The sequence below is a fragment of the Heptranchias perlo genome, chromosome 12 (genome assembly GCF_035084215.1).
Source record: "Heptranchias perlo isolate sHepPer1 chromosome 12, sHepPer1.hap1, whole genome shotgun sequence".
NCBI lineage: Eukaryota > Metazoa > Chordata > Chondrichthyes > Hexanchiformes > Hexanchidae > Heptranchias > Heptranchias perlo.
The window spans coordinates 26,807,845-26,829,037 of record NC_090336.1 but is presented as its reverse complement, the minus strand read 5'-3'; the positions used below and the strand labels follow the sequence as shown (position 1 = coordinate 26,829,037).

At 47.0% G+C, this 21,193-nt stretch overlaps 1 protein-coding gene across 5 annotated transcripts in view; it reads right to left on the bottom strand.

The window, feature by feature from the left end:
- eps8l2 (EPS8 signaling adaptor L2) overlaps window positions 1–21,193 on the bottom strand; it is a 237,256-nt gene that overhangs the window by 45,104 nt on the left and 170,959 nt on the right. For all 5 annotated transcript variants that reach the window (XM_067993818.1, XM_067993819.1, XM_067993817.1 and 2 more), the window contains 3 exons: window positions 20,116–20,302; window positions 18,489–18,523; window positions 9,692–9,803 (listed from right to left, as the gene is read on the bottom strand). In XM_067993818.1, the coding sequence (XP_067849919.1) occupies window positions 9,692–9,803; window positions 18,489–18,523; window positions 20,116–20,302 (334 nt within the window). The remainder of the gene's footprint in view (window positions 1–9,691; window positions 9,804–18,488; window positions 18,524–20,115; window positions 20,303–21,193) is intronic.

Here is a 21,193-nt window from a genome sequence, read left to right as displayed (position 1 = left end):
GAGAGGCAGAATGTGAACTAGACAAGAGAGTGGTGGGGAGAGGCAGAATGTGAATTAGACAGGAGAGTGGTGGGGAGAGGCAGAATGTGAACCAGACAAGAGAATGGTGGGGAGAGGCAGAATGTGAATTAGACAGGAGAGTGGTGGGGAGAGGCAGAATGTGAATTAGACAGGAGAGTGGTGGGGAGAGGCAGAATGTGAATTAGACAGGAGAGTGGTGCGGAGAGGCAGAATGTGAATTAGACAGGAGAGTGGTGGGGAGAGGCAGAATGTGAATTAGACAGGAGAGTGGTGGGGAGAGGCAGAATGTGAACCAGACAGGAGAGTGGTGGGGAGAGGCAGAATGTGAATTAGACAGGAGAGTGGTGGGGAGAAGCAGAATGTGAATTAGACAGGAGAGTGGTGGGGAGAGGCAGAATGTGAACCAGACAGGAGAGTGGTGGGGAGAGGCAGAATGTGAACCAGACAGGAGAGTGGTGGGGAGAGGCAGAATGTGAATTAGACAGGAGAATGGTGGGGAGAGGCAGAATGTGAACCAGACAGGAGAGTGGTGGGGAGAAGCAGAATGTGAATTAGACAGGAGAGTGGTGGGGAGAAGCAGAATGTGAATTAGACAGGAGAGTGGTGGGGAGAAGCAGAATGTGAATTAGACAGGAGAGTGGTGGGGAGAGGCAGAATGTGAATGAGACAGGAGAGTGGTGGGGAGAGGCAGAATGTGAATTAGACAGAAGAGTGGTGGGGAGAAGCAGAATGTGAATTAGACAGGAGAGTGATGGGGAGAGGCAGAATGTGAATTAGACAGGAGAGTGGTGGGGAGAGGCAGAATGTGAATTAGACAGGAGAGTGGTGGGGAGAGGCAGAATGTGAACTAGACAGGAGTGTGGTGGGGAGAGGCAGAATGTGAAGTAGACAGGAGAGTGGTGGGGAGAGGCAGAATGTGAATTAGACAGGAGAGTGGTGGGGAGAGGCAGAATGTGAACCAGACAGGAGAATGGTGGGGAGAGGCAGAATGTGAAGTAGACAGGAGCGTGGTGGGGAGAGGCAGAATGTGAATTAGACAGGAGAGTGGTGGGGAGAGGCAGAATGTGAATTAGACAGGAGAGTGGTGGGGAGAGGCAGAATGTGAAGTAGACAGGAGAGTGGTGGGGAGAGGCAGAATGTGAATTAGACAGGAGAGTGGTGGGGAGAGGCAGAATGTGAAGTAGACAGGAGAGTGGTGGGGAGAGGCAGAATGTGAATTAGACAGGAGAGTGGTGGGGAGAGGCAGAATGTGAATTAGACAGGAGAGTGGTGGGGAGAGGCAGAATGTGAACGAGACAGGAGAGTGGTGGGGAGAGGCAGAATGTGAAGTAGACAGGAGAGTGGTGGGGAGAAGCAGAATGTGAATTAGACAGGAGAGTGGTGGGGAGAGGCAGAATGTGAATTAGACAGGAGAGTGGTGGGGAGAGGCAGAATGTGAAGTAGACAGGAGAGTGGTGGGGAGAAGCAGAATGTGAATTAGACAGGAGAGTGGTGGGGAGAGGCAGAATGTGAATTAGACAGGAGAGTGGTGGGGAGAGGCAGAATGTGAATTAGACAAGAGAGTGGTGGGGAGAGGCAGAATGTGAATTAGACAGGAGAATGGTGGGGAGAGGCAGAATGTGAATCAGACAAGAGAGTGGTGGGGAGAGGCAGAATGTGAACTAGACAGGAGAATGGTGGGGAGAGGCAGAATGTGAATTAGACAGGAGAGTGGTGGGGAGAGGCAGAATGTGAACCAGACAGGAGAGTGGTGGGGAGAGGCAGAATGTGAATTAGACAGGAGAGTGGTGGGGAGAGGCAGAATGTGAATTAGACAGGAGAGTGGTGGGGAGAGGCAGAATGTGAATTAGACAGAAGAGTGGTGGGGAGAGGCAGAATGTGAACCAGACAGGAGAGTGGTGGGGAGAGGCAGAATGTGAATTAGACAGGAGAGTGGTGGGGAGAGGCAGAATGTGAATTAGACAGGAGAGTGGTGGGGAGAGGCAGAATGTGAATTAGACAGGAGAGTGGTGGGGAGAGGCAGAATGTGAATTAGACAGGAGAGTGGTGGGGAGAGGCAGAATGTGAACCAGACAGGAGAGTGGTGGGGAGAGGCAGAATGTGAAGTAGACAGGAGAGTGGTGGGGAGAGGCAGAATGTGAACCAGACAGGAGAGTGGTGGGGAGAGGCAGAATGTGAATTAGACAGGAGAGTGGTGGGGAGAGGCAGAATGTGAACCAGACAGGAGAGTGGTGGGGAGAGGCAGAATGTGAATTAGACAGGAGAGTGGTGGGGAGAGGCAGAATGTGAAGTAGACAGGAGAATGGTGGGGAGAGGCAGAATGTGAACCAGACAGGAGAATGGTGGGGAGAGGCAGAATGTGAACCAGACAGGAGAGTGGTGGGGAGAGGCAGAATGTGAATTAGACAGGAGAATGGTGGGGAGAGGCAGAATGTGAATTGGACAGGAGAGTGTTGGGAGAGGCAGAATGTGAACTAGACAGGAGAGTGTGGGGAGAGGCAGAATGTGAATTAGACAGAAGAGTGGTGGGGAGAGGCAGAATGTGAACCAGACAGGAGAGTGGTGGGGAGAGGCAGAATGTGAACTGGACAAGAGAGTGGTGGGGAGAGGCAGAATGTGAACTAGACAGGAGAGTGTGGGGAGAGGCAGAATGTGAACCAGACAGGAGAGTGGTGGGGAGAGGCAGAATGTGAACCAGACAGGAGAGTGGTGGGGAGAGGCAGAATGTGAATTAGACAGGAGAGTGGTGGGCAGAGGCAGAATGTGAATTAGACAGGAGAGTGGTGGGGAGAGGCAGAATGTGAATTAGACAGGAGAATGGTGGGGAGAGGCAGAATGTGAACGAGACAGGAGAGAGGTGGGGAGAGGCAGAATGTGAACCAGACAGGAGAGTGGTGGGGAGAGGCAGAATGTGAATTAGACAGAAGAGTGGTGGGGAGAAGCAGAATGTGAACTAGACAGGAGAATGGTGGGGAGAGGCAGAATGTGAACCAGACAGGAGAGTGGTGGGGAGAAGCAGAATGTGAATTAGACAGGAGAGTGGTGGGGAGAGGCAGAATGTGAATTAGACAGAAGAGTGGTGGGGAGAAGCAGAATGTGAACTAGACAGGAGAGTGGTGGGGAGAGGCAGAATGTGAACTAGACAGGAGAATGGTGGGGAGAGGCAGAATGTGAACCAGACAGGAGAGTGGTGGGGAGAGGCAGAATGTGAACTAGACAAGAGAGTGGTGGGGAGAGGCTGAACGTGAATTAGACAGGAGAGTGGTGGGGAGAGGCAGAATGTGAACCAGACAAGAGAATGGTGGGGAGAGGCAGAATGTGAATTAGACAGGAGAGTGGTGGGGAGAGGCAGAATGTGAATTAGACAGGAGAGTGGTGGGGAGAGGCAGAATGTGAATTAGACAGGAGAGTGGTGCGGAGAGGCAGAATGTGAATTAGACAGGAGAGTGGTGGGGAGAGGCAGAATGTGAATTAGACAGGAGAGTGGTGGGGAGAGGCAGAATGTGAACCAGACAGGAGAGTGGTGGGGAGAGGCAGAATGTGAATTAGACAGGAGAGTGGTGGGGAGAAGCAGAATGTGAATTAGACAGGAGAGTGGTGGGGAGAGGCAGAATGTGAACCAGACAGGAGAGTGGTGGGGAGAGGCAGAATGTGAACCAGACAGGAGAGTGGTGGGGAGAGGCAGAATGTGAATTAGACAGGAGAATGGTGGGGAGAGGCAGAATGTGAACCAGACAGGAGAGTGGTGGGGAGAAGCAGAATGTGAATTAGACAGGAGAGTGGTGGGGAGAAGCAGAATGTGAATTAGACAGGAGAGTGGTGGGGAGAAGCAGAATGTGAATTAGACAGGAGAGTGGTGGGGAGAGGCAGAATGTGAATGAGACAGGAGAGTGGTGGGGAGAGGCAGAATGTGAATTAGACAGAAGAGTGGTGGGGAGAAGCAGAATGTGAATTAGACAGGAGAGTGGTGGGGAGAGGCAGAATGTGAATTAGACAGGAGAGTGGTGGGGAGAGGCAGAATGTGAATTAGACAGGAGAGTGGTGGGGAGAGGCAGAATGTGAACTAGACAGGAGAGTGGTGGGGAGAGGCAGAATGTGAAGTAGACAGGAGAGTGGTGGGGAGAGGCAGAATGTGAATTAGACAGGAGAGTGGTGGGGAGAGGCAGAATGTGAACCAGACAGGAGAGTGGTGGGGAGAGGCAGAATGTGAAGTAGACAGGAGCGTGGTGGGGAGAGGCAGAATGTGAATTAGACAGGAGAGTGGTGGGGAGAGGCAGAATGTGAATTAGACAGGAGAGTGGTGGGGAGAGGCAGAACGTGAAGTAGACAGGAGAGTGGTGGGGAGAGGCAGAATGTGAATTAGACAGGAGAGTGGTGGGGAGAGGCAGAATGTGAAGTAGACAGGAGAGTGGTGGGGAGAGGCAGAATGTGAATTAGACAGGAGAGTGGTGGGGAGAGGCAGAATGTGAATTAGACAGGAGAGTGGTGGGGAGAGGCAGAATGTGAACGAGACAGGAGAGTGGTGGGGAGAGGCAGAATGTGAAGTAGACAGGAGAGTGGTGGGGAGAAGCAGAATGTGAATTAGACAGGAGAGTGGTGGGGAGAGGCAGAATGTGAATTAGACAGGAGAGTGGTGGGGAGAGGCAGAATGTGAAGTAGACAGGAGAGTGGTGGGGAGAAGCAGAATGTGAATTAGACAGGAGAGTGGTGGGGAGAGGCAGAATGTGAATTAGACAGGAGAGTGGTGGGGAGAGGCAGAATGTGAATTAGACAAGAGAGTGGTGGGGAGAGGCAGAATGTGAATTAGACAGGAGAATGGTGGGGAGAGGCAGAATGTGAATTAGACAAGAGAGTGGTGGGGAGAGGCAGAATGTGAACTAGACAGGAGAGTGGTGGGGAGAGGCAGAATGTGAATTAGACAGGAGAGTGGTGGGGAGAGGCAGAATGTGAACCAGACAGGAGAATGGTGGGGAGAGGCAGAATGTGAATTAGACAGGAGAGTGGTGGGGAGAGGCAGAATGTGAACCAGACAGGAGAGTGGTGGGGAGAGGCAGAATGTGAATTAGACAGGAGAGTGGTGGGGAGAGGCAGAATGTGAATTAGACAGGAGAGTGGTGGGGAGAGGCAGAATGTGAATTAGACAGAAGAGTGGTGGGGAGAGGCAGAATGTGAACCAGACAGGAGAGTGGTGGGGAGAGGCAGAATGTGAATTAGACAGGAGAGTGGTGGGGAGAGGCAGAATGTGAATTAGACAGGAGAGTGGTGGGGAGAGGCAGAATGTGAATTAGACAGGAGAGTGGTGGGGAGAGGCAGAATGTGAATTAGACAGGAGAGTGGTGGGGAGAGGCAGAATGTGAACCAGACAGGAGAGTGGTGGGGAGAGGCAGAATGTGAAGTAGACAGGAGAGTGGTGGGGAGAGGCAGAATGTGAACCAGACAGGAGAGTGGTGGGGAGAGGCAGAATGTGAATTAGACAGGAGAGTGGTGGGGAGAGGCAGAATGTGAACCAGACAGGAGAGTGGTGGGGAGAGGCAGAATGTGAATTAGACAGGAGAGTGGTGGGGAGAGGCAGAATGTGAAGTAGACAGGAGAATGGTGGGGAGAGGCAGAATGTGAACCAGACAGGAGAATGGTGGGGAGAGGCAGAATGTGAACCAGACAGGAGAGTGGTGGGGAGAGGCAGAATGTGAATTAGACAGGAGAATGGTGGGGAGAGGCAGAATGTGAATTGGACAGGAGAGTGTTGGGAGAGGCAGAATGTGAACTAGACAGGAGAGTGTGGGGAGAGGCAGAATGTGAATTAGACAGAAGAGTGGTGGGGAGAGGCAGAATGTGAACCAGACAGGAGAGTGGTGGGGAGAGGCAGAATGTGAACTAGACAAGAGAGTGGTGGGGAGAGGCAGAATGTGAACTAGACAGGAGAGTGTGGGGAGAGGCAGAATGTGAACCAGACAGGAGAGTGGTGGGGAGAGGCAGAATGTGAACCAGACAGGAGAGTGGTGGGGAGAGGCAGAATGTGAACCAGACAGGAGAGTGGTGGGGAGAGGCAGAATGTGAATTAGACAGGAGAGTGGTGGGGAGAGGCAGAATGTGAATTAGACAGGAGAGTGGTGGGGAGAGGCAGAATGTGAACCAGACAGGAGAGTGGTGGGGAGAGGCAGAATGTGAACCAGACAGGAGAGTGGTGGGGAGAGGCAGAATGTGAATTAGACAGGAGAGTGGTGGGGAGAGGCAGAATGTGAATTAGACAGGAGAGTGGTGGGGAGAGGCAGAATGTGAACTAGACAGGAGAGTGGTGGGGAGAGGCAGAATGTGAACCAGACAGGAGAGTGGTGGGGAGAGGCAGAATGTGAACCAGACAGGAGAGTGGTGGGGAGAGGCAGAATGTGAACCAGACAGGAGAGTGGTGGGGAGAGGCAGAATGTGAATTAGACAGGAGAGTGGTGGGGAGAGGCAGAATGTGAATTAGACAGGAGAGTGGTGGGGAGAGGCAGAATGTGAATTAGACAGAAGAGTGATGGGGAGAGGCAGAATGTGAACCAGACAGGAGAGTGGTGGGGAGAGGCAGAATGTGAATTAGACAGGAGAGTGGTGGGGAGAGGCAGAATGTGAATTAGACAGGAGAGTGGTGGGGAGAGGCAGAATGTGAATTAGACAGGAGAGTGGTGGGGAGAGGCAGAATGTGAATTAGACAGAAGAGTGGTGGGGAGAGGCAGAATGTGAATTAGACAGGAGAGTGGTGGGGAGAGGCAGAATGTGAATTAGACAGGAGAGTGGTGGGGAGAGGCAGAATGTGAATTAGACAGAAGAGTGGTGGGGAGAGGCAGAATGTGAACCAGACAGGAGAGTGGTGGGGAGAGGCAGAATGTGAACCAGACAGGAGAGTGGTGGGGAGAGGCAGAATGTGAACTAGACAGGAGAGTGGTGGGGAGAGGCAGAATGTGAACCAGACAGGAGAGTGGTGGGGAGAGGCAGAATGTGAACCAGACAGGAGAGTGGTGGGGAGAGGCAGAATGTGAATTAGACAGGAGAGTGGTGGGGAGAGGCAGAATGTGAATTAGACAGGAGAGTGGTGGGGAGAGGCAGAATGTGAATTCGACAGGAGAGTGTTGGGGAGAGGCAGAATGTGAACCAGACAGGAGAGTGGTGGGGAGAGGCAGAATGTGAATTAGACAGGAGAGTGGTGGGGAGAGGCAGAATGTGAATTAGACAGGAGAGTGGTGGGGAGAGGCAGAATGTGAATTAGACAGGAGAATGGTGGGGAGAGGCAGAATGTGAATTAGACAGGAGAGTGGTGGGGAGAGGCAGAATGTGAATTAGACAGGAGAGTGGTGGGGAGAGGCAGAATGTGAACCAGACAGGAGAGTGGTGGGGAGAGGCAGAATGTGAACCAGACAGGAGAGTGGTGGGGAGAGGCAGAATGTGAACCAGACGGGAGAGTGGTGGGGAGAGGCAGAATGTGAATTAGACAGGAGAGTGGTGGGGAGAGGCAGAATGTGAACTAGACAGGAGAGTGGTGGGGAGAGGCAGAATGTGAAGTAGACAGGAGAGTGGTGGGGAGAGGCAGAATGTGAATTAGACAGCAGAGTGGTGGGGAGAGGCAGAATGTGAACTAGACAGGAGAGTGGTGGGGAGAGGCAGAATGTGAAGTAGACAGGAGAGTGGTGGGGAGAGGCAGAATGTGAATTAGACAGCAGAGTGGTGGGGAGAGGCAGAATGTGAACTAGACAGGAGAGTGGTGGGGAGAGGCAGAATGTGAATTAGACAGGAGAGTGGTGGGGAGAGGCAGAATGTGAATTAGACAGGAGAGTGGTGGGGAGAGGCAGAATGTGAATTAGACAGGAGAGTGGTGGGGAGAGGCAGAATGTGAAGTAGACAGGAGAGTGGTGGGGAGAGGCAGAATGTGAAGTAGACAGGAGAGTGGTGGGGAGAGGCAGAATGTGAATTAGACAGGAGAGTGGTGGGGAGAGGCAGAATGTGAACCAGACAGGAGAGTGGTGGGGAGAGGCAGAATGTGAATTAGACAGGAGAGTGGTGGGGAGAGGCAGAATGTGAACTAGACAGGAGAGTGGTGGGGAGAGGCAGAATGTGAATTAGACAGGAGAGTGGTGGGGAGAGGCAGAATGTGAATTAGACAGGAGAGTGGTGGGGAGAGGCAGAATGTGAATTAGACAGGAGAGTGGTGGGGAGAGGCAGAATGTGAAGTAGACAGGAGAGTGGTGGGGAGAGGCAGAATGTGAAGTAGACAGGAGAGTGGTGGGGAGAGGCAGAATGTGAATTAGACAGGAGAGTGGTGGGGAGAGGCAGAATGTGAACCAGACAGGAGAGTGGTGGGGAGAGGCAGAATGTGAATTAGACAGGAGAGTGGTGGGGAGAGGCAGAATGTGAACTAGACAGGAGAGTGGTGGGGAGAGGCAGAATGTGAATTAGACAGGAGAGTGGTGGGGAGAGGCAGAATGTGAATTAGACAGGAGAGTGGTGGGGAGAGGCAGAATGTGAATTAGACAGGAGAGTGGTGGGGAGAGGCAGAATGTGAACCAGACAGAAGAGTGGTGGGGAGAGGCAGAATGTGAACGAGACGGAAGTGTGGTGGGGAGAGGCAGAATGTTAACTAGATAGTGTGGGTGGGGATAGGCACCTCCCAAAAGAAAGTTACATGTTCAATTTTCACTGTGCAGTTTGCTGATGCTAGCTGGGGATTAGTTATACTACAATTCACCCTGCACGAATAGGAGGGGAGATTCAGCTATGGTTCCTACCTCTGATTTCTACTTAGTAACCCTTCCTGGAAAGCACATGTGTGTAGATCCTGGGATTGACTTGATTCTGACCTTCCGGTGACAGTTGTGTAATCTTGGAGCAATCCTGATCCCCCAAAGAGACCCTGCTAACCTCTCCCAATGAGGATAGTCACCAGCTGGTCTACAGTGTATATTGGAGACAGAATACCCCAGAAATCAACCACAGATTCCTTCTCAACAATCCTGTAGTTGTGACATTGCAATTGTTAATCCTTTTGCACGAATGAAAACTTACATCAAGGACATGGAGCAGACTGGCAGCTCCTGTCTGTGAAAGAACATGGCCAGAACTTAATACTAACCTTTTACATACAAACATCAAATTAAGACAGAATATTCAGCAAGCTTAGCATGACTTCAAGGTTACAGTCAAATTAATGGGATCACGGGACAATTACAAACTACTCAAATAGAGCTCTCCCAGTGGGTAAATATACCACATGTGGTACTGAGTTACTCAGATTAGGTTAGTCCAGGGTTTACTTTGTTAGTAGATCTCAGCATCTGGGGTACAAGAATTGGCCCCCAGTACCTCTGAACTAGGAAAGGGCAAACAATCACCCTGGTTTACTTGTCCTGATGGCTTTCTGGTGATTACTGGAAATGGGTGGACATTTGGTAAGGACACGATTGGCTTTGACTATGATGCCCTCTAGATTTGATATGCCTGATTATACTCACTGTCTAGGCTCACACATTAAGAATGGCCATTTGGGCGAGGTACTAGATAGTTTCTGGGATCAATGGGACTGTACCGAGCGTGAGTCAGTGCCTTCTGCATCTCTTGATTAGATGGCAGGGGTAATTAACACACGCACACATGCACACAACTGTTACCTGAAAGAAATAGAGAAAGAACAGTTTCTCACCTCCAATATCTCATCCTTTAGGACAGAGAGTTCATTGGCGTTCCTTGCCACAAAGTCATACATTATCTGAACGTATTTCCTCGTTTGGTGGATTCCTTGTGCTTCATAATTTCTATTGAAAAAAAAACAGGCAACAATTCCAACCATCACATGGAGTGTTCTACATCAGGGGCATGTAATCATTATGAAAAAGGGGATAATAAATCAAAACGTCTGGAGGTATTTTTCTGCGTATGCTGGTGATGTGAAATTACAGTTTGATTTTATCTCTAGCCCCTGCCTAGCATTATCTTCAGCAGCAGCAATAGATAGCAAACTATGGGGAAAACTAGTCAGTATTATTTTAGATATCTCCTCATCTGCCTTGTAATCCCTTTCTGACACTTCACTGTACTTGGAGTTTGAGGCAAATTTTCATCAGGAAACTTAGGTTCCTGGCTAGAAAAGTTGGTTGCCATTGGCACTAGTACCACACCACTACTGTTGACAAGGAAATGGAGTCCACAAAAATAAATGTTGCTGTCCCCAGCACTGTGAGTCTTCACCAGTAGAGGTATCTTGGCAATCAACTGGCATTAGAGATCATCCAAATAACCATGGTGAGAAGAGGCCTCTTCCCACAGAGAGCTTGAATTCAAATTTACTTTAACCATGCTGCTCCCCAACTTTGTGTCATTTTGAGTAATGTCACTTAGTCTAAACATAAGGCCTGCTCTTCAGGGATGCCCTGCCACCTGTTCACATCATGTTTTCAGTGCAAGTGAGATTACTATGTGCTTCAGATACTTCAATAAATTCTTGCACTGATCACTTTTCTGTTTGACTCAAAAAATGAAGACTATTTCTGACTTGTAAATGTGAATCATTCTGAATTTGAGAAAGCAGTCGTTATATTAGACAGAGTTAAACAAACAATCCAAATCCCTCAATTAGGCCCAAGTCAGTAACTCACTACCACATATATAAACTATCTGAATCCATTCCTTGTATTCACTTCTGATAATATTTTTGAATCCAGATCCTACTCTATATTTACTGATGTGATGATAAGATACTGTTTAAATACTGGAATACAATTAGAACCGTTTTTGAAGGACTTGTGCAGGATTTTCAGAAGTACCCCTAGATTAGCAGCACTACTGAGAGAGCTGTGTTCCTTGTAAACACACATTACCTGTGTATAACACCATTGGGCTGATAATGACGCATTGCTCCATTGATACTTCTCAATCCCCAAAACAAAAAAACAGGTTTGCTAAGTACTTTTTCAATGAAGATGGTATCCTTTTGAAATTAGTTCATCTGATCGCAAAAAGATGAAATTTGACTGCTACATTATACTTAGGCTTTCTAATAGTTAGGCTGACTAATCTTATTGCAATCATAAAAATTATAACAGTGATACATTACCACACTTATGATTTATCACACTCCTTTAGTTCACTTAATCTAACAGCAAATACAGTGCAGTTTATATAGCAGCCAACAAACAACTGTCTTACAACTGATGGAGTCAGAAGGTAGATGGGGCAATCCAGTATCAGTGCCTATTACCAGGTGGGAGGAACACTAATCCACTTGAAATGAACTCAAAAAATGCATTTCAGTAATTAGGTACTTTTAGTTGGAAATTTATGGAGGGTAGGTGACCAATATTAGAAATCTACTGCTCAGAAAGTTGAAAAGCAGTATCACATAACACGAGCTGTTTTCAATAAAATATGTATAATTACAATTTATTTTATTGCTTTCTCTCCTGAACTCTTTAGACTATGAAGATGGAATGAAGACCTATTCCAAAGTCTCTCAGTACCACTCGGCAGTCATGAGTATAAGAGTAGCTTGGGATAATTGTCCATCTCTTCCTCCTTGTGAGGAAGAGTGTCTCCTCCGCTCGGTCCCCACCATATGCAAGGGACCTTTTTTCCCCCCGAATTTTCCACTTCTTCTGAGGGTGGTGATTCTTTGCTGGGGTACAGTTCCATGGTGGTCAGCTGCCCCAAACAACTGACCCTCACCTATGTGTCAGCTTAGGCAGTAAGGTTTGACGAGATATTCTACCATGGGGACATACCAGCTGCGCCAAATCCTGTCCCTGCCTGAACTTTCACATTCATGTAGTTTCCAGCAAGGATCACAGGATAGAGATCAGGAGCAGGAATCCATGCCCATTTTCCTTTCCTTAGCCCAGAGGCACTGAGGCCAAACGTAGCCCACCTTGGCTGAGTTCAGCTAGCTCAGCACAGACCTTCTGATCCATATGGCTTACTACTGCACAGCAAAATTCCCTTTACCACATTAAAAACGTGTTCAACTTCTCAAACTGGCAAAAAAGCCATCAACTTAAGACTACATTTAAAACAGCATATTATATTTGTTCATCTTTCATTATCTGATCAGTGTACAAGTAATTGCAGGGCTGTGGAAAACTGATCCTTGAAGCAGGGCAGCACCAACATGCAAAGCACCGATAGATAAAGTTAATTAAGCCCAACCACCTTTAGAAATTCTGCAAATTATAATTCCTTTTACTTTAATAAAACACAAAAGGCTCCAACTATTCCTTGGGTGGCTGCAGGATCCAAAATTGACATGGAAGGAGCTAAGACTCTTAACTTCAATCTGTCCAATGGAATCTATGCCAATCGATAGATATGTTTTGTTGGAAATAAGACAACTTCTTGACTTTTCTTTTTACTTTTCTTGGTCTAATGACATCACATATCAACTGTCACTAAGAGGGTGGCTAACCTGCCTCCCGGACTCTGTCAATGCAGCATGGGAGGACTCTCCCTCTAATTTGTCCTCCTGTGGAGAAGCAACTAGATTCTACTCTGCACTTCCCCACTGAGATCAGCTGTGGGATCATAGGTGCCTCAGCATAGGATGTTGGTGCTCCACTATATGGCCCCATAATTTCAGAGTTCCTCTTTGAAACATAGACTACCATAGCAGTCAAAGGTATGAGTGTGTTGCCCAATGTGAATTTTGATTGCTAAATATTCCCAAATTAAAGTCTACATACTGTGTATTGTTTTGATGGGCTTTGGTTGTTGTTACAGTTAAAAGATTTTAACCCTACCCACCCAGCAAAAATCAGATGGATGGGCAGTTAAAATTGCACAGGTTATTTACCCGCCCTAGAGCCACCGGGAGCTGCCGGTTGCTGATTTTAACTTGCTCTACTGAGCAGGCGGCAAGGACACCCGTCCAAAGCTGGCAGGGTCTTCTTTTACATATGCATATTGGGTCCCAACGAAGTCATCGGGACCCAATCGCAATTTTAACTTGGCAGCCGCAGCGGGTGGCCGCAGTGGCTTTCCTGCCAGATTAAAATGGAAGGGAAGAGAATTCGGGACAAGTGGCCCAAACAGAGCTTAGGCGATAGAGGATCAGCCATGATCATATTGAATGGCGGAGCAGGCTCAAAGGGCCGAATGGCCTACTCCTGCTCCTATTTTCTACGTTTGTATGTCTCCTGCCGAGGATTCCCCCCCACCTCCCACCAACTTCCAGGTCACGAGATCCCCATGGGACACCCCTGCAGTCGATCTCACCATCTACCCGCTGTCGGCTCCAACAGGTCTGTCAGACCATGTGATTTTCCACTGGTTCCTGCTGACCTCCCGCTTGAAACCGTGGGAAGTCAGCCAGCGGGATTTAAATGAGTATCGGGAGTTAAAATATTTGCGGCTTCATTTCTGGAGCAGTGTGTGAATTTCTAACAGCCACCCAAAACTGACCCAGAGTTAAAATCGAGCCTTATCCATGATTGTTTTTTTGATTGATGTCTTATTGGCATCTGGTCCCTAAGGCCTACAGTGGGTGGGTGGTGTCTTTAACCACTTAAATGCATATTAACTATATAAAGGGATATTAAAAGTGGTGGTTTGCCTTGCTATTGTTTAGCATTAAAGTGGGTGGCAAGTACAAATTGTCAATGACAGATAGTGTTACACACCCATGCCTGTGTACCCACAGGAAAAATCTGGGCCAAAGTTTTTAAAAAGGCAGTATAATCTTAATGAAAGAGTTAAAAGGTGAGATTAATATATCACAAAGTGAGTTTTCGTGCTAATTAAGCCAGGACAGAACCACTTGAATCTTTTCCAGGAAGTATTATTCCTGGTTAGCGATATATTGCATAGAAGAATGAGAGAAGAATTGTCCCAAAAGAGCAGAGGATAGTTATGCAAATAACATCTTCATGTTTGACAGAAAGGGAAAAAAAGCAAGAACAGGCTTTAAGGAGCCTTGGGGGAAGGGAGACAGTAAAAACAAAATACAGATCAGTGAGAATTCCTCTGCTCACAACATCAAAGGAGTTCGGGAAGATTTCCTCTGTTCAGTTTTTCTGATGAAATTAGAAAGACATGAAGAAATTTTATGTTTTCGCTAGAAAGGCTCAATAAAGGAATTCTTTACACTGTGTTTCTCATTTATATCAGTCTCATTCTGAGTTTAAGTTGATGATCCTGTGTTTCCATTAATTTGTTATTGAAGGTGATTTGTCCATGCCAAATGGAAGTGTTGTTTGGAAATAATATGAAAGACTTCTAGATATGTGAGAGTCAAAGCAAGTATCAAAAACAAGGCACTGTGGACCTCACAGCTAGAATGCCACAGCAGTGAATTTGAATATGCGAACTGCTGGGCTATGATGAGAACGCTCCAGACTCTAATATGGTGACAGCATGGCTCTTACCGAACAGTGGCAGACTTTAATATGGTGACAGAACATGCAGATAGGAAGCTCCGATGGAATTATGCTGGACTCCAAAACAGTGATGGCGAAGCTCCAACAGGACTGTGCTGGACTCTAATACAGTGATAGTGAGACTCCAACCGGACTGTGCTGGACTCTAATACAGTGATAGTGAGACTCCAACCGGACTGTGCTGGACTCTAATACAGTGCTAGTGAGGCTCCAATAGGTCTGTGCTGGACTCTAATACAGTGATAGTGAGACTCCAACCGGACTGTGCTGGACTCTAATACAGTGCTGGTGAGACTCCAACCGGACTATGCTGGACTCTAATACAGGGCTGGTGAGACTCCAACCGGACTGTGCTGGACTCTAATACAGGGCTGGTGAGACTCCAACAGGACTGTGCTGGACTCTAATACAGTGATGGTGAGGCTCCAATAGGTCTGTGCTGGACTCTAATACAGTGATGGTGAGTCTCCAACAGGACTGTGCTGGACTCTAATACAGTGCTGGTGAGACTCCAACAGGACTGTGCTGGACTTTAGTATAGTGATGGTGAGGCTCCAACAGGACTGTGCTGGACTCTAATACAGTGCTGGTGAGGCTCCAACAGGACTGTGCTGGATTCTAATACAGTGATGGTGAGGCTCCAACAGGTCTGTGCTGGACTCTAATACAGTGATGGTGAGGCTCCAACAGGACTGTGCTGGACTCTAATACAGTGCTGGTGAGACTCCAACAGGACTGTGCTGGACTTTAGTATAGTGATGGTGAGGCTCCAACAGGACTGTGCTGGACTTTAGTATAGTGATGGTGAGGCTCCAACAGGTCTGTGCTGGACTCTAATACAGTGCTAGTGAGGCTCCAATAGGTCTGTGCTGGACTCTAATACAGTGATGGTGAGACTCCAACAGGACTGTGCTGGACTCTAATATAGTGATGGTGAGGCTCCAACAGGACTGTGCTGGACTCTAGTATAGTGCTGGTGAGGCTCCAACAGGACTGTGCTGGACTCTAATACAGTGCTGGTGAGGCTCCAACAGGACTGTGCTGGACTCTAATACAGTGCTGGTGAGGCTCCAACAGGACTGTGCTGGACTCTAATACAGTGCTGGTGAGTCTCCAACAGGACTGTGCTGGACTCTAATACAGTGCTGCTGAGGCTCCAACAGGACTGTGCTGGACTCTAGTATAGTGATGGTGAAACTCCAACAGGACTGTGCTGGACTCTAATACAGTGCTGGTGAGGCTCCAACAGGACTGTGCTGGACTCTAGTATAGTGATGGTGAGGCTCCAACAGGACTGTGCTGGACTCTAGTATAGTGATGGTGAGGCTCCAACAGGACTGTGCTGGACTCTAGTATAGTGATGGTGAGGCTCCAACAGGACTGTGCTGGACTCTAGTATAGTGATGGTGAGGCTCCAACAGGACTGTGCTGGACTCTAGTATAGTGATGGTGAGGCTCCAACAGGACTGTGCTGGACTCTAGTATAGTGATGGTGAGGCTCCAACAGGTCTGTGCTGGACTTTAGTATAGTGATGGTGAGGCTCCAACAGGTCTGTGCTGGACTCTAGTATAGTGATGGTGAGGCTCCAACAGGTCTGTGCTGGACTTTAGTATAGTGATGGTGAGGCTCCAACAGGTCTGTGCTGGACTCTAATACAGTGATGGTGAGACTCCAACAAGACTGTGCTGGACTCTAGTATAGTGCTGGTGAAGCTCCAACAGGACTGTGCTGGACTCTAATACAGTGATAGTGAGGCTCCAGCAGGACTGTGCTGGACTCTAGTATAGTGCTGGTGAGGCTCCAACAGGACTGTGCTGGACTCTAGTATAGTGCTGGTGAGACTCCAACAGGACTGTGCTGGACTCTAGTATAGTGATGGTGAGACTCCAACAGGACTGTGCTGGACTCTAGTATAGTGCTGGTGAGGCTCCAACAGGACTGTGCTGGACTCTAGTATAGTGCTGGTGAGGCTCCAACAGGACTGTGCTGGACTCTAGTATAGTGCTGGTGAGGCTCCAACAGGACTGTGCTGGACTCTAGTATAGTGATGGTGAGACTCCAACAGGACTGTGCTGGACTCTAGTATAGTGCTGGTGAGGCTCCAACAGGACTGTGCTGGACTCTAGTATAGTGATGGTGAGACTCCAACAGGACTGTGCTGGACTCTATTATAGTGATGGTGAGACTCCAACAGGACTGTGCTGGACTCTAGTATAGTGCTGGTGAGGCTCCAACAGGACTGTGCTGGACTCTAATATAGTGATGGTGAGACTCCAACAGGACTGTGCTGGACTCTAGTATAGTGATAACCAGGCATGGGCAGGATTGTGACAGACCAAGATAGTGACAGGAAGGTTCCAATGGGACTGTGTCAGATTCTAATACGTCGATAATGAAGCACTTTCATAGGACTCTAATATGGTGACATCATGACTAGCCTTGATTATCACTTAGAATCATAGAGTCATAGAAAGGTTACAGCACAGAAGGAGGCCATTCGGCCCATTGAGTCCACGCCGGTTCTATGCACGAGCAATCCAGGTAGTCCCACTCCTCTGCCCTATACCCTATCCCCCCAAAAACTTTGGAGAAGTAAACTTATTCTGTTTTTCCTGTATGGTATATTTATACTACACATCAATAGTACTGTGTATTGAATGGTTTTTTTTCCTTGTGTTGGGCACTTTGATTTGTGCTGGGATTGAACACAGTATATACAGACCTATATAATCTGAGTGTATGAAGCAAGTCAAGTGCGGCACATTACATTTGAGCGAGAATACAGGTAATGAAGAAGAAAAATGTAGAAGTGTCAGCACAAGCCCGTGTCTAAAGTATAGAGCGCTCCCTGGATGGAGGTCCTGAAGAGGTTCAGTCTCTGCAGTTTTTAAATGGAGAAATATTTTGTGGTTCTTTCTGGTTTCTCAATGATCAAGCATCCTCCTTAGCAAATAACCCATTTATATTCTAATATGATGGGAACTGATGGATTGGGAGCTACAGGGCCACTGGGACACCGACTTTTCAATCTAGGACCTGGATTCAACAGATAAATGGAAGAGTCTCTTTCTCTTTATCTCTGCATTTTAAATTGCTCCAAAGCCACTTTTGTATTGATGCAGGAGTGCAGGCAGAGCTGCAATCAAGTGGTTACTTGTGATCTCCAAGCATATCTCTCTTTTTACAATTTACCAGCATGACACCTGTGATTATGGGGCCCATGGATGACCAGTAGGGTAACCCCTGTGTTTTCTGTTTCCGCAACAGCCAATCTTGGAAGTCAGATGTCATTGGAGGCAAGCAGTTCTCCTGCACCATACCACAGCAGCAGCAGCAGCACGGAGCTCCTACTGCCAGTGGCACAGTATCAATAAAAGAGTGTCTTAGGTAAAATGAAATGATCCATTTTCAGTTGACATCAATTCTTAGCACAAAACTCCTCTCTGGTTTGGAAATATCTCAACAATTTGGTTCCTGAAGGGCACCATGGACCTGATCCTCAATCTTGGTTGATCCATTCTTCAACTGACCACTTGGTGGTGTGATGGAGCAGGATCAGGAACGATATTTCCTTCCTCCTTGCAAGGAAGTACCTGTTTTTTCCCCGGACACCACACGGCCTCAAATAGGGTGGGAAACTGAGCTCCTGCATCTCTCAGGAAACCAGAGGCAAAACCCCCACCACTATACTGATAGATTACAGAGTGGTGGACATTTTCATTCAGTCTTTAAATTCATAATTTAAAAAAATGTAATAATGCAACAGAACAAAAAAAGAAGACAACAAGGCTTCAGACTGGGAAGCTGCAAAAAAGGATGATGGGATTGAGAAACCTGCTTGTTTTATGGATGACGGAGCCTCCACTTAGTGCCCTGCTGGGGAATATTAATGCAGAGGAGCTCTCCATATAGTTCTACCAGCAGGAGGGAAAGAGAATGCACATTGTACCAGTTCTCCACAGCATGCCAATACCAGTTACCTATCTACATGCCGACTAACACTTTGCTTAAAAGCATCCACTGCGATATTCTGGTCGCCAATCTGGCCTCTCTTGAATGATGTGTTACAGTATGCATACCCATTGGGAGGAGGGAAGCAGGACGCCGATGAATGCTGAAAGATAAAAGAAAGAATAATGTGAAGAAGACTTTATATGGGGTTGGATACAATATGAAGATTGCATTTGGGTCTAGGTACAATGTGAAGACTACATATGGGTTTGGATACAGTATGAAGACCACATTTGGTTCTAGAAACAATGAAGACAGTCCAGTTTTGGACCGGATAGTGTTGTTTTTGAGTAGGTTGTCCAGAAGCTCTAAAACTGAAGTCATACACTAAAAGTTTTTTTTTAATTTTACTTTTCCCACTTAATTTGTGTCTCAAGATATGGAGACAATACTTATTGAGGCTAGTAAGATTTTTGCTGAATGTTCAATATCGGAAAAGCAAATCTTGGTACTCAAGCCATGATCCCACTCCACTGTCCTGTTTTGGATTTTGGCAAAAGGTGAGAAGTACATGCAAAAAGATCAATAAATATATATTTTACCACCAGCGCAGTGCTTAACTACATTAAGATAGGGAGCTTGGCTTAGTTGATAACATTCTGGGCTCAAGTCCCACAGCAGGTCAGTCAGCATTCCCAGAGAGAACAGGCAAGTTAGCATTTCAGACTACAGCCTCTCATCAGAACTGGAAAATTATATCTGAACAAGCGCTTAAATGGAATCAGAACAAAGAGAAGGAGGCAAAAAAAAACACGAGAGGATGTATCAGTGCAATGACCTATAATCTGAAAGACACTGGGAGGCAGCCCAAGGAAGAGAGGAGAAGATGGATTGAAAGCCTGTAGATCAGATCAGAAATTAAAACAGGAGAAGCTGCCATATTAGTGTGGAGTCTGATGACCCACACAGGAGAAAATCAGAGGTTGAGTGGTCTGAAATGCTAATTTGCCTGTTCTCTCCAGGAATGCTGGCTGACCTACTGTATATTTCCAGCATTTTCTATTTTTGTTTCAGATTGCCAGCACTTGCAGTTTTTTGCTTTTTATTTACAAATCAAAAGAGATTATTTTGTTGCTGTACAATGCATTGATCAGACCCCATCTGGAGTATTGTGTGCAGTTCTGGTCATTTTATCATAGGAAGGATATTACTATCCTTGAGAGGGTACAGAAGCAAGCAATGGGAATAATTCCAGGTATCAGGAATTTAAATTATAAAGAAAGGTTGAAGGAAGACGAGCAGAGTAAATGTCTCTCAAATTGCCTTAGCCGCCATTCTCAGAAGCAAATCAGCCACAACACTAGTGTGACATTTCCATTTTCCACACCATCCATCCTTATGGTCTCTCTGAGTGAGATCACTAATTTAATACTGAATTTTGGGCAGTTTCATCCTGTGATCTCAGCCCAATTCCTTCTGGACGGGACAAGTCCAAACTCTTACATAGTTGGCAGAGACCGAGAGGGAGGAGAGACTTTCATTCCACCAGTCAGGGCTGGAATCAAATCCCGATCCCAGGGGGTCAAACAATGATGTTGGAATCCATTGTTTCGCCTAATATTTAATATTTGTTACAGGCATTATAATCGAATCTTTACTTTAAAAAAAAGCAAAACCATCAGGTAACGTAGAAAGTTGGTAACATTACAAAATGTTGCATTATACACTAAGGACTAACCATGAAGATCCCCTCACCTCCTCAGCTTGTCGCCTCATCTCCTCTTGTCTGCGCTGTGTATCTACTGCAGTTGTGATTGAGTCTGCCACTTGGTGTGTGTCCAGTTCCCAGGGAACTCCTCGGAAATTGTCGAGAGGTGGCTCCCAGCCATTTCTAAACCTCGGCACGTATGGGTGAACAAAGTGATCCTTCGGCCAATCAGCCCTGAAAAAGAAGGGAACATAATCTGTTACTGTCTGTTTCTAAGCATGCAACACATTTATCTTTAAATATAATTTTTTTTCAACAGTTTTCATTTTTATATCTGCATTAAAGGAAGTGACAATAGTCTCAATGGCACTGTCAACATACAAAGTTGAAAGCTCACCACATTATCCTGTCAATGTACATAGAAAGAATAAAACTTGCATTTATTTATTGCCTTTCACACCCTCAGAATGTCCCAAAGTGCTTCATAGCCAATGAATTACTATTGAAGTGTTAGCACTGTTATTTTGTAGGCAAAAGGTGGCAGCCAATTTGCACACAGCAAGATCCCACAAACAGTAATGAGATGAATGACCAGTTAATCTGTTTTGGTGGTGTTAGTTGAAGGATGTTGGTCAGAACATTGGGATAACTCTTCTTCAAAAAAGCACCATAGGATCTATCTGAACAGGCAAATGCCGACTTAATATCTCACCGAAAAGACAGCACCTCCCAACAATGCAGCACTCCCTTATTACTGCCTGGAAGTGAAATGTCAGCCTGGATTATGTGTTCAAACCCTGGAGTGAGGCTTGAACCCACAATCTGCTGACTCAGAGGTGAGAATGCTATGATTTAGCCATGCTGACCCTTCACATGTAGACTTGCACTGTGAGTTCCTACCCACAGGAAGTGCAGTTTATATCAGGTCAAATTTATCTATCAGGATTCTTATGAGGGGGAGGAAACTGAGATTTTTTCCCCATGTTTTCTGATGCTATCAAAATCTTTTAATGAAACTGTTGTTGTGTAATCATCCTCAGCTATCCATCAGCTACTACTCTCGGTATAATATACTAATTGTAGCCCCATGGCATAGCTCACAGACAAAAAACCTCTCTCTTCTTG